Here is a 13627-nt window from a genome sequence, read left to right on the forward strand (position 1 = left end):
AAATATTTATAAAATTATAAATGTTATAAGTATTTATAAAGAAATGCTCTTACCTCTTAGGGAAAGAGTGGAGTGATGGTGCTACATTTGCTTCCATCCATAAAGCCAGGATAGATGGACATCTTCACAGAGCTTTTCAGGCTTTCTGACTTCAGATAGAGAGAGGAAGTGACAAAGATGGTTTGATTGAAAATCCAGGAAGTTAAGCACAAGAACAACGTATGGGTTGTGTGCTTGATACAAATTGCCATTAGTGATGGGCCAGGAGGCATGTGTATCAAGAGGATCATGGTTTATTGTTGCCAATAAGCAGTCAGCTAGATGATGGAGTTGCCATTGATGCCTAGAGAAACTGCTTCCCAGGAGTCCCTGTTCAGGCCTCTGTCCATAATCATGATCTAGATGAGGAGGGGATTGGGAGAGGGGGGGTTGTTTTTCCGATGATGGATTTACTGGCATTAACAAGTTTCCAACAAGTGGAATCCAACATACCTCATTATCAGAGGAATACACAACAAAATGGGGGGTGGTGTGGGAAAGGAGATTTGCGATAATAGTTTGCTATGTATCCCACTGCCCTCTCTATGCCCTATCCCCATCTGGTGCTGGGACAACTGGGAAAGTTTGAAGTAGAGGAGTTTTAAAGTGGATAGGTGGACAGGACTGGGTCTTCCCTGAAAGTGATTGAAAAGTTATTTGATAGATATTAGAAGGGACTATGTCACTGGCACTTTTGTCCCAATGAGGCAATTATTTTTTTCAATAAGACCTTTTTTTTTTTTTTTGTAAGAATTGATTTGAGACAAGATAACTAAAAATTAAGTCTAAGTTTATGAAAATTAGGCTAGCAACCTGCTTTGCACCGCCATTCTAGCTGAAAAATCAGTTTACTTAGTAATCTAGTTTTACTTTTTAACAACTTCAGTGAATTATGAAAGAATATTTTATACATATATGAAATACCTCTCCAATCTTGAGCAACTGTAGTCCTAACACCAAATTAGAAGTTTGAAAGAATGTTAAAACACATAAGATAAAGTTCAAAGAATATTTTATGTCCTGTAATTGCTTGAAACATCTAGGAGAGCTAGGTCCCTTATCTCCTCTAGAAGTGTGTATAGACTTTGCCCCTTTGTTTGGCAGTATTCTTGATATTCTTCCTGAATGATGTTTACTTTGACTTCTTGGGCAAGCTGAGCTTCTTCCATAGATCTGGTCACTTCTTTCACTAATTCACTCTTCAGCAAGAGAGAACTCTGATGAAAAAGTTCTGTGTTTGGTATCATGTATGGTTTGTTGCTTATTATTTCAAGCCTGATTGTATCAGAATGGCAACGCAAGGCTTGTACAGATATTCTTACCTATCATGGAGGAAAAAAATACATATTACTAAATCAAATTCTTTGTTATTTACAATGAAAATAATACTTAATGTAAATATAGACTTACTGTCACATGGTCAAACAAATGGAATGTAACAGATTGCCCTGCTGTTGTGGTAGAGATTATTTTGTTTTGAAATCGTTGAAGAGATCCTGGTTTCCATTCGGAACGACTATCTGGACCACATGAGATCACTAAACCATCTTTATTTTTTAGATAAGCAGCACCTTTAATCCCAAACCTGAATCAGGGCCAGAATAAAAATTCAGAGATAATGTACTTAGTATATAGATATTGTATGTTTATCTAGGATGCTAGTTTTTCTTCTAGATTAAAAATACCACTTTTCCCATGGTTTATTTATTTTTCTATAGTAAATGAGAACACAAAATATTTAGCTACGTAAGATCCTAAAATAGATATAGATGGACATACATATGTACTCGGGAGTATCCTAGGGACCAACCTCTCAGGAAAGGGTCCCACGGGTGAGAGGATGCCCCAAAGAGGTAGGTGGATGCTGGCCCGGCCCAAGCCCTTCTGTCCCAGGAAGGGGGCCCAGGGTCCCAGGTGACACTAAAATGGCCAGTTGCCCCCGTTTTGTATCTATAGTAACTTTATAAATAGTTGCTTAATATTTTTATTTTTTGCAGTCTGTGGGGTCAAACCTAGGGCATCGTGCATGCTACGTAAACACTCTACCACTGAGCTATGTCCCTAGCCCTAAATAAATATTTTAGTAAATTATATCTAATGTACTGTTTTGGTTCTACATTTTTAGTTTAATTCTGATTTCTTATTACCTATTGCATTGGATGTGACATACCTCGGTATAAATACAAGCACACCATTTGTTCTAATTGAGTAAATAACTCCATCAGATATGCATCGCTCCTCAGTTTCAGGGTCCTTGTCTTTAAAGTACATGCACTGGAAGAGCTCAGTAGACTGCTTTTGAGAATGCTGTGCTGCCTGGAAGAAGCACAACCTTGAGCATTATAACAGACCTTCCTGAGAGTCCCAGAAGAAACCTAAAATTCACATTTCTTTCTTTTTTTTTTTTAAGTATTTTCCAGTTTTGTTTTTTTTTTAAAGAGAGAGAGAATTTTTAATATTTAGTTTTTAGTTATCTGCAGACAGAACATCTTTGTATGTGGTGCTGAGGATCGAACCCGGGCCGCACGCATGCCAGGCGAGCGCGCTATTGCTGGAGCCACATCCCCAGCCCTGAAATTCACATTTCTACAGAAAATATGTCTTTAAAAAGGTTAGAAGATGTCTAACTATTATTAATATAAAAACTGTTTTCTATTATGAATCAAATCAATTTTTTGAGAACTTAGTATATCCAGTATTATCCCATCAAAAAAGTCATAGAAAATAGATTATTTTATAAAAATAAAACTTGTTTTTAGTTCATTGAAGTAGAGGCTGGCAAATTTGGGATATGTCCTTAGAGCACAGAAAAAGTATTATATATATATATATGTCCTGTCTTTTTAAAGGCTGGGCTGCCAGTGTCTCTTTGGTGGAAATGTAAATTAGCCCTACTATTACTGAGCAATTTAGTAATATGCATCAACATTTTATTTCTGTATACCTTTTGACTCAGTAATTCCCTTTCTAGGATTTACCCAGGCAATAATCTGAAAAATCCATAACAATGTATGCACTAGGATGGTTATAAACAAAACTTTCTGTAATGATGGAAATGTTCTGTATCTGTTACTAATAGGTGGCTGCTAACCACAAGTGAACTGAATTTTTAATTCTAAATAATTTAAATAATCACTGTGGCCAATGGCTACAGTATTGTACAATAGAGAACACAAACATTGGATACAGAATATTATCTTAAACATTTAGTTACTTTGTAATATTCTGCATCACCCAATGGTTTAGTTCTATACTTTACAATCTTATAACTACTAGTAATAATATGAAATAGAATAACAAGTAGCTTTGAAAATAATTAGCATATCATGTTGCTATAACTATTATATCAATTATAGGTTATATAAATGAAAAAATTTAAAACAGCACATATTGTATATTTTATAAATGAAAATGTTAGCGATGTCTAGAGTTGAGTGACAAGGGGTTAGGTGAATTTTTTGTCTTCTATCTTTATGTGTTGTTTGAACCTTTATATTCCTGCCTTTTGGGAAGAACATATAAACTATCATCAAATTTGGAAATTCAAGACAGCCATGCTGATGTGTTCCTATAGTCCCAGCTTCTAGGAAGGCTGAGGCTAGAGGATCATTTGAGACAAAGTTTGAGACTAACTTGGGCAACATAGTGAGACTTTGTCATTTAAAAAAAAAAAAAAAAAAAAAACTCCCAAATCCACATGTTATCTAAGAATACTTGCAAATATATTAAGAGTATTGTTAGAATAATTCTAGAATTTGTTAATGTGTATGGTATTCCATTCTATAATAAAGCTCAGTAGTAGCGCGCTTGCCTAGAATGCATGAGGCACTGGGTTTGATCCCCGGTACCACATACAAATAAATTTAAAAAAACAAAAAAATAAAGAGATGATGGTAAAAGAATTGTAAAATGTCTTCTTACTCGGTTTCTGTTGTTGATATGTCTGCACAATTCCTCAAGATCCTTGTTGCTGAGTAGGTTTTCTTTCATTTCCATTTTCTTATCTTTTGAAATGGCTGCCATCAACAGTCTGTGTACTATAATATCTGAATATCTTCTTATTGGAGAAGTAAAATGAGTATATTTATCTAACGCGAGACCTTCAGAAAGAAACCAAAACATCAGAATTAAAAAATGTCTGTGCTTTTTAAACAAATTGCTGAAGGTTACAGTCACACAGAAGAAAATTTTATCATTTACCATAATGATGGAACTCTTCCTCCGCACATGATCCAGTAGAGAAATACAGTGCATTAGACATAGCCTGCGTAGCCATAGAGCGTAGCAGTCTGTTTACAATAGGATCATTGGGGTCATTAGCATTATCCAGAGAATCAGCCAGTGTTTTATTGGACCTAATAAAGAACAGAAAAACCTTTATGTAGTCCCAAAGTTAAGTTAGAAGTAAGGGTTTATGGGGAACCCTTTGCTTTTTGGTCTGATTACCTTTATCTGCCAGCAGTTAAATTTTTTTTGGACACATTTCAGAAGCAACTCTTTTTAATTACAGAAATCTAGTTTGCTTTTAGGATTTAAACAAAAGAAGAATGTCACAGATTAAATAAATTTCTTTAGTAAAGCATTGTCCTGAATAATACTAGGTTGAGTTAATTCTTGTAAATAGCAGGTGGTTAAATTCTTACCAAGTTGAATTCTTTATTTTTTTTTAATGTTGTTTTTAAGTTGTAGATGGACCTTTATTTTATTTATTTTTATGGGGTGCTGAGGATCGAACCTAGTGCCTCACACATGCTGGGCAAATGCTTACCACTAAGCTACAGCCCCAGACCCCCAAGTTGAATTCTTTTTTTGTGGGGGGGTACAGGAATTGAACTCGAGGGCACTTGACCACTGAGCCACATTCCCCAGCCCTATTTTGTATTTTATTTAGAGACAAGGTCTCACTGAGTTGCTAGTGCCTCACTTTTGCTGAGGCCGGGCTTTGAACTCGTGATCCTCCTGCCTTTGCCTCCAGAACCACTAGGATTACAGGCATGTGCTACTGCATCTGGCCAAAGTTGAATTCTTTTTTAATATTTTAATTTTTTAGTTGTAGTTGGACACAATACCTTTATTTTATTTATTTTTATGTGGTGCTAAGGATCAAACGCAGGGCCTCACATGTGCTAGGCGAGTGCTATACCACTGAGCCCCAGTCCCAGCCCCCCAAGTTAAATTCTTAAAATACTTAATTTGAAGTCCCCCTGGCTTAACCTCCTGAGTTGCCTATGCCTGGCAGCCTTTCTTTTTAAATATGCTCTCAACTACTGAGCTACATCTCTACCCCTTTTAATTTTAATTAGAGACAGGGTCTTACAGAGTTGCCTAGGGCCTCGCTAAGTTGTTTTGGTGGCTTTGAACTCACAATCCTCCTGACTTAGACTCCCAAGCCACTGGGATTACACACATGTACCACCACGCCTGGCTCAAAATAATTTTTTAAAACCCAACAAGTAGGGCTGGGTTGTAACTCAGTGGTAGAGCACTTGCCTAGCATGTGTGAGGCCTGCGTTTGATCCCCAGCACCACATAAAACTAAATAAACAAACCAGGAAATACAGATTTATATAAATAGTTAAACTAGCCAGGGACTGTGGTGTCTTCCTGCAATCCCAGCTGTCTGAGTGGCTGAGGAAGGAGGATTCCAAGTTTGAAAGCCAGCCCTGGCAACTTAGTGAACATTATTTGAAAAAATAAAATAAAAAGGGCTGGGGACATAGCTTGATAGAGTGCTTGCCTAGATGTGGAGGACTCTGGGTCTGATCCCCAACATGGCAAAAATAAAGATCTGCCAATGTACAGTACTTCCTGCCATTCATCTGCCTGCCTCAAAGGAGGAATACCGTGTATCAATGAAGAAGCCTTTTGCTTTAGCACATTCCCTGAGCTCAGAAAAAAACTCCTGGTGTGGAGAAGGATGTTGGCGCAACAAGGCTTGATGAGGGAAGTTCTCCCAGATCTTCTTGGCAACCCAGTGGTTGGCCAGGATCATGCATTCAGCCACTGTCTCATGGACCTCCAGGGGTTGCTTGGGGATGAGGTCATGAATATTCTTTTTTTCATCGAGCTGCACTCGAACCTCTACCCCTTCCAGTTCCAGGGCACCACAACGGTCTCGTTTAGCTCGGATATGGCGAGCTATATCAGTCAACTTTCCAATTGCCCACACTAATTCCTCCAGTTTGGCTTGTCTGCTCTTCTCATCCAAGTCTTTAAGTTCTGGAATATCATCAACAATGCTGAAGTTTCCATCCAGTAGTTCCTGGGCTGCTTCATAGAAGAGTTTATAAGCTGATCGAATAATGGTCCTGCCATACCACACTTTCTTAATTTCATAAGAGGTTTCATCCAATTCCCACATGACACTTACAGCATACCTACAAAACCAGTAACATTGACAACATCACTATTCAGCTCTTATTTTTGAAGCAAACAGAACTTGACCCTAAAAGTAACTTGAAAGAAATTATATCACTACAGGTTTTTGGTCCAATTATTCAATCCAACCACACTAATAATAAATCAAAATGTATTTTAACTTTAATCAATGATGCTAGATAGGTTCTAAGTTCTGAAAAAATCTGAAATGAGTTTATATGTAACAATACATAATCTACTTTACAGGTCTTTATTTTGACTAGAATATAATGGCACTGATAGAAGAGTCTATTTAGCTTCCCGGGATAATACAGCAAAGCCTTTTAGATTCTACAGGATGACAGTAAGCTAAGATACCAGTCTTGATGACAGCTTAATTTAGCAAATGTTCATTCAGCAAAGAACCATTTTGCCATCAAAACACGTTGTTTCCTGGGTGTGGTGGTGCACGCCTATAATTCCAGTGACCAGGAAGGCTGAGGCAGGAGGATCACAATTCAGACCAGCCTCAGCAGCTTAGTAAGACTTTGTCTCAAAAAATAAAGAGGTTTATGGTTGTGGCTCAAGTGGTTAAACACCCCTAGATTCAATCCCTGGTACCAAAACACTTCATTTAAAAACTAGTTGGTGTGGTAGCCCATACCTATAATCCCAGTATCTGGGGTGGCAGAGGCAGGAGGATCACAAATTTAAGGCCAGCTTGGGCAACTTAGCAAGATCTGTCTCAAAAATTTAAAAGGACTAGGGATGTAGCTCAATGCTAGAACTCTTGCCTAGCATATAGTGAGGCCCTGGGTTTGATCCCCAGTAATGCTAAAATGTGTTTATGTATGTATATACAATTTGTATTTAGAAAAAAAAAAAGACTAATTTACCCATATCTAAAGAGTTCTCAAGTCAGTAATGGATCACACAACCAAACTGAAAATGGGAAAGGAATAAGAATCCCACAGAAAAGGATACACAAATGATTGTGAAACATAAGAATGTTTAACTTTCCTCATAGTAGGAAAAATACAAATTAAAACTACTGTGGGCTGGGATGTGGCTCAAGTGGTAGCATGCTTGCCTGCCATGCGTGCGGCCAGGGTTCGATCCTCAGCACCACATACAAACAAAGATGTTGTGTCCGCCGAAAAAACTAAAAAATAAATAAATAAGTATTAAAAATTCTCTCTCTCAAAAAAAAATAAAACTACTGTAAGATACCATTCTTCAGGCTGGGACTATAGCTCAGTGGCAGAACACTTGCCAGGTATTCATGAGACACTGGGTTCGATCCTTAGCACCACATAAAAATAAAACAAAGGCATTTCTATCCCTCTACAACTACAAAAAATTTCTTAAGACGGACACAGTAGCACACACCTGTAATCCCAGCAGCCAGGGAGGCTGAGACAGGAGAATAGTAAGTTCAAAGCCAGCTTTGGCAACTGCAAGGTGCTGAACAATTTGGTGAGACTCTGTCTCTAAATGAAATTCAAAATCGGGTTGGGGGATGTGGCTCAATGGTTGAGTATGTCTGAGTTCAATTCCTGGTACAAAAAAAAAAAAAAATTGTTTTCAAATATCAAATTACCTAAAAGAAAAATACAATGCACTGTGTTGGCAGGGCTGTGGGGAAATAAACACTTGCATACCTTAGTGGTAGGAATATATTGGTGCAAATTCTTGAGGTCAATTTATTGATCCAAACACAAATGATGTACCCTTGATACATTCCATTTCTAAGAATTTAAGATACACTATTTTTTTAATATTTATTTTTTAGTTGGACAAAATATATTTATTTATTTTTATGTGGTGCTGCAGATCGAACCCAGGGCCTCGCACATGCTAGGTGAGTGCTCTACCGCTGATCCACAACCGCAGCCTAAGATACACTATTTTTTAAAACACAAAGTGACTTGTGTTCAAAGTAGTTTGATAATTTTTTTTTTTTTGGTACCAGGGATTGAACTCGGGCACTCGACCACCGAGCCACATCCCCAGCCCCATTTTGTATTTATTATTAGAGACAGGGTCTCACTGAATTGCTTAGCACCTCACTAAATTGCTAAGGCTGGCTTTTTTGGTGTTAAAAAAATCATATTTGTGTACATATTAAATCTAGGAAAAATCTGGTTATCACCAGGTATGGTGGCGCACGACTGTAATCCCAATAGCTCGGGAGGCTGAGGCAGGAAAATCATAAGTTCAAAGACAGCCTCAGCAAAATTGAGGCACTCAGCAACTCAGTGAGACCCTGTCTCTAAATAAAATACAAAATAGGGCTGGGGATTTGGCTCAGCGGTTGAGTGCCTCTGAATTCAGTCCCCATACCAAAATTTTTAAAAAGTTACTGAGAAAAAGCAATAGGAAAGAACATTTCATTAAATATTTTTTGGAATCTGTGAATTTGGATTATATGATTTTATTACCTATTCAGAGATAAACAAACTTTAACTATAATAAATGAACAACTACCTAAATTCATTATTCTGATGTAGAACAGCTTCAACCAGGGAATGCATGTGTACAAAGCTATTTGTTCCCAGACTAGCTGAATTTAAAAGCTAACAGGGAAAAGAACAGAAAGAGGGGAAGGGAAGGCTGGAGAAATAAAGCTGCCTAAAAATAAGTGTACAGCAGAGTTTAGAGGAGACAGGGAAAGCAGGCCACAGGGGAGAGGGTGGTAAGAGATATTTGGAAGAGGAAAGAGGCCTGAGCAGAGAGCATCAGGTACCTCAAAGGGCCAAGACAAACTTTTAAGATAAAAATAATAAACTCACCTATCAACACCTCCCAGCAGGGAACACAAATCAGCACTGAGGATAGAGGGCAGCATGTCATAGCGACGATCTGCTAAATAATAAGTGGTGGCCCTGTGAATGACACATATGCAGTGACTGACCTTCATCTGGGAGAAACAGAACTGCTGACAGCATAGGCTGCAGAGAGGTAAATGGCTGAGACCTCAGTACAGATTCCCCAAGGCTGCTCCTCTTCATAAAGTGCAGCAGACTGCATAATAAAATGATTCCCATGTTCCTACTTTTCTAAATGATTCTCCTTTGGGCTGAATATTCTTCCACTGATGTAAGAAAGAAAGAGCAACACAAATCTTGGTCATATAAGAAAAACTGGAGTGTAATGATCCAATGTTTATATAAAAGTAGTATATTACTACATGAAAATTTAACCCATTTCAATTTAGTAGGAATCATGGTGTAAAAAGGTTAAAAAAGGAAAGGTAAATTGACCAAGCTACTATTTAAAGGGGGAACGACCACAACTTTTTTTGGAAGGGATTTTTCAGAATTGTACAAACATTAAATCTTTGCACATCTGAAATTAGCACAGATAAAAAAAATAATAGTCACATACACACACCATGGTGCTGATCTTACCTTGTTCTAGCTTCCACATCAATGTAAGAATTGGGAGCCACAAAGTGTGTTACATCTGCAATGTGGACTCCAAGTTCCAGGTTGCCATTATTTAAGGTTCTGACTGAGAGTGTATCATCCACATCTTCACAACCTTTGGGGTCAATGCTGAACACAAGATGGGTTTTCCTCAAGTCTTTACGTTCTTGTTCCTCTTCGGGACTCACCTTCCAAGGATTTTCTGGTGTGTTTACTGGCATCTCACACATCTACATGAGAGGCCAAATATTCAGCAATTTATATACCACAAGTTTCTATTAAAAAGCTCTCTTACGTTCTCAATGTAACCATGTAGAAATTTATTAATTTCCAATTACCTTCTGCATCAACCTATTTTGCTTCTTTTGATCAATCATTATTTAATGGATGCCCCAGATGTGTCAGGCCCTGGGCGAGGGTGTGGAAAGTAGGAGTCAACAGAAAAGAAAGACCCCCTTGAGGACCTTTGCAATCTGACAGGAAATGTCCCACAATTTCCACCAGCCTCATCAGTTATGCAGGCTAGCACAAAATGAATTAGCAGCTTATGAGTACAAATAATGTAATCCATTTCCAAATGATTCATCTATTTAAATGAAGATTAAGCCTTTTTTTTTTTTCTTTTCAGTACTAGGGATTGAACCCAGTACTGAAACTTATTGAAATACATCCCCAGCCCTTTTTATTTTATATTTTGAGACAAGGTCTCCCTAAGTTGTGGAGGCTGTCCTTGAACTTGGGATCCTCCTGCTTCAGCCTCCTGTGTTGCCAGGATTACAGATATGCACCAAAATGCCTGGCTGTCCTTGAGCTTTTCAAGTCAAGCCTGGAAAAAAATCAACATGTCCCAAATAATACAAAGCTTATTCCTTAAAGATTATTTAAACAGGACAAATCTAGGACATTTTCTCTCCTTTATTACCTGTTTAAACCATCAATTTGCAGTTAAGTAGGCTGAAAGGGGAGAGAACTCTAGTCTTGTGAAGTCTAATTCACACTTTATTTTATTCTAACATTTTCTCTGCTGCCAAACAAGTCAACAAATAATTTCCAGAAATTAATGTTAAACATAAAAATTTAATAATGTAAAATATTCTAAAATATTTTCTTATTATAGCTCCTGTCCTGTCAAGTACTTTAATGAAAATAAGAATATCCATACACTCTTGATGGTAATGCAAACTGGTCTAATTTTTTCTGAAAAACAATCTGCCAATACATAATGAAAGCTATTTGAATTTTTTATGCCCTTTGACTTGGTAATCTCACTGTAAAGATTGCATTCCAAGGGAATGATCAAAAGGGAAAAAAAAGGCTATGTTGATACAAATGTTTGAAGTAGGATTTTTTATATTACTGAAAAATTAAACAGCCCAAATGCCCAACAATTGAGGAATGTTTAAGCAAACTAGGGTACATCAATATGCAGTAATTTGTCATAACTACTAAAAATAAGTAGGCTATATCAATACATAGACATAATTTTAAGTGAAAGAAGCAGAACAGAAATAAGTGCACTCAATGAATATGGCTATGCAAAAATAATAAACAAGATTTATGGGGATTTTAAAAGACCATAAAGTGATGGAAATGGCTGATGTTTTACGTTCATTGGATTTTTTTTTTTCTGTAAAGGTTACAAAAACTTTTTCAAAATGAGCATGATTTTTTTGACCCATGGGCTGGAGATGTATGGATCAGAGGAGTCTGTTCCCCGTAGTTTTATGAAGCCTCTGGCTGAACAACTCTGAAGGGGAGTAGAGTCCAATGGGTCTATAACCGAGTACATTTACAGTTGTTGAGGATGGATGTATACTGACTGCAGGACATTGACATGTCATTTTTAAGCACAGTTGGAAAATGTAAAAATTTTAGAACTATGAGGCTCTAGGAAACAAATTTTACACTTGAAGCAGACTTCAGTCTGGTTCAAATATGAAATAAAGTGGAGTGAGATTTTTTTCATTACTCTGTGGCTTTAGACAGTGGGTTGTTACATAGCATAAAGATTTTTCTTTCTTAATGATGAAACAACAACAAAAGCAAAAGGAAAATGTGTGCTACTAGATCAAAGGCCTCTGGGAAATCTGACCTGAGCTTCTGAGAAAGGGACAACTGAAATACTGTTTTCCACCAGGATGGTTGCAATCTCCCCTTCCAGATCACCGATTCTTCCTAAAACACGCACAAAATGCCCATTTGGATACACAGATGTTGACTCCCAGGAATCGATGCGCACAACCACCCTGAAGTCCTGCACAAAGGAAAAAATAAAACATGAGTCAAGCACTAGGAGTTAAGTGGTTCAATTAGAAACATCAAGCAAACAAGAGATAAACAGCACTCAGTTCCAAAGAAAGGGGCAAATTTGCAATACTGGTGTGTGGTGGTTTATTTTATTTATTTTTATTCTTCCTGTTTTATTGAATTGCCAGATGGCATTGCAAATGCTTGGCTCATTGCTTTGAAGGGAGGCATTACCTCTCTACATCAAATAAGTGGGCTGGAAATTTTAGTTTGTTAAAGAAAAGCAGTTGTAATACATTTTAGTTAATACTTGCAACACAGGGATAAACCCAATTGTGCATGGTCTAAATTAAGTTTTAAAATGGCAGTCTCAATTTTAAGTGTTTGGGAATTACTTTCTAATTTCTTTTTCTTTTCTTTCTTTCTTTTTTTTTTTTTTTTTGTAGCAGGAATTGAATGCAGGGGCGCTTAACCACTAAGCCCCATCCCCAGCCCTTTTTTATATTTTATTTTAGACCAGGTCTCACTGAATTGCTTAGGGCCTCACTAAATTGTTAAGGCTGGCTTTGCACTCGCAACCCTCCTGTCTCAGCCTCCTGAACTTCTGGGATTACAGGCATGTGCCACTGCATCTGGCTTCTAATTTCTTTGAAGTCTTAAGATGATCTTGGGTAGGAAAGAAGATATCAGTGTAAATTGGAACATCACTACCCAACAAGTCCAGGAAACTATGGAAATGGAATGTGTGTAGTTGCAACTGACCTCTGAGAGTCTGCAAAAAGCTGTCAGATGTAAAGATACAATGTCCAGGTTACAGACTGGGGACATTCTGCCTTAGTGTCTCATAAACTGCAAAACATCAGGTGAATTAAATTGGGCAATGCCCACACTCTTTGCCACAAGAAAAGTTTAATTTCTAACTTTCTTGTTTATGTCTTCTCTCCAGTGCTATTTTCCTTTATGGATAATCGATTCTGTGAAGTACCACTACATCATCCCTACAGGGCAGAGTGATCGTATTTCTATATCTCTTGCTGGAAAAAAGCTTGTTAGTGTTGGCAAAGTGTATCTATTGAAAGTTTCTGGGTTGGACAGCTGAATAATGTATGTTGGTTCAGGTTGTCCTACACAGCTCTTTCTAGGACGATTTCTCTCTGGCCTTCATTTATTAACCACGGACTACTTAATAGATGGTTCTTATATATTTAGAACTTTTAAAAAACAGTATCTTAGAGTGCCAGAATCCATCAATAATTTATTTTCTCTTATGCAAAGGAATTAATAACGCTTCCTGGTACTACTCAGAAGCTGGTAAAGACAGAAGGAGAACAGTAGAGGTACAGTGTTGGCTACCTGGAGGGCTTCTGCCTGCTGGGTACTAATTCGAATTTTGGGGATTCTGTAATCCCAAGGTGTAACTAGGATTTTCTGAGCATTTTTGCCCTGAGATTGGACCTCTTCTTTGGATGGAAATGTCACCACATAATCCCGCCAGTTCTTCTGAAGAATGCCCACCACTCGACCTTGGGAGGACAAAACAGAACAAAGCAATGAAT

At 37.5% G+C, this 13627-nt stretch overlaps 1 protein-coding gene across 4 annotated transcripts in view; it reads right to left on the bottom strand.

The window, feature by feature from the left end:
• Positions 1–275: 275 nt before the first annotated feature.
• Positions 276–13627, bottom strand: part of Dis3l (DIS3 like exosome 3'-5' exoribonuclease) — a 39216-nt gene continuing 25864 nt past the window's right edge. For 2 of the 4 annotated variants that reach the window (XM_046426515.2, XM_058573274.1), the window contains exons 8-17: positions 13425–13594; positions 11917–12078; positions 9807–10054; positions 9189–9281; positions 5883–6416; positions 4240–4394; positions 3961–4139; positions 2210–2355; positions 1450–1624; positions 276–1361 (exon numbers count right to left, since the gene is read on the bottom strand). In XM_046426515.2, the coding sequence (XP_046282471.1) occupies positions 1053–1361; positions 1450–1624; positions 2210–2355; positions 3961–4139; positions 4240–4394; positions 5883–6416; positions 9189–9281; positions 9807–10054; positions 11917–12078; positions 13425–13594 (2171 nt within the window). In that variant the 3' untranslated portion in view covers positions 276–1052. The remainder of the gene's footprint in view (positions 1362–1449; positions 1625–2209; positions 2356–3960; positions 4140–4239; positions 4395–5882; positions 6417–9188; positions 9282–9806; positions 10055–11916; positions 12079–13424; positions 13595–13627) is intronic. The other 2 variants (XM_046426516.2, XM_046426517.1) reach the window with 2 other exon arrangements.

Source organism: Marmota monax, unplaced genomic scaffold (assembly GCF_021218885.2).
Source record: "Marmota monax isolate L192 unplaced genomic scaffold, Marmota_monax_Labrador192_F-V1.1 WCK01_AAM20220418_F8-fsc00078, whole genome shotgun sequence".
Lineage (NCBI taxonomy): Eukaryota > Metazoa > Chordata > Mammalia > Rodentia > Sciuridae > Marmota > Marmota monax.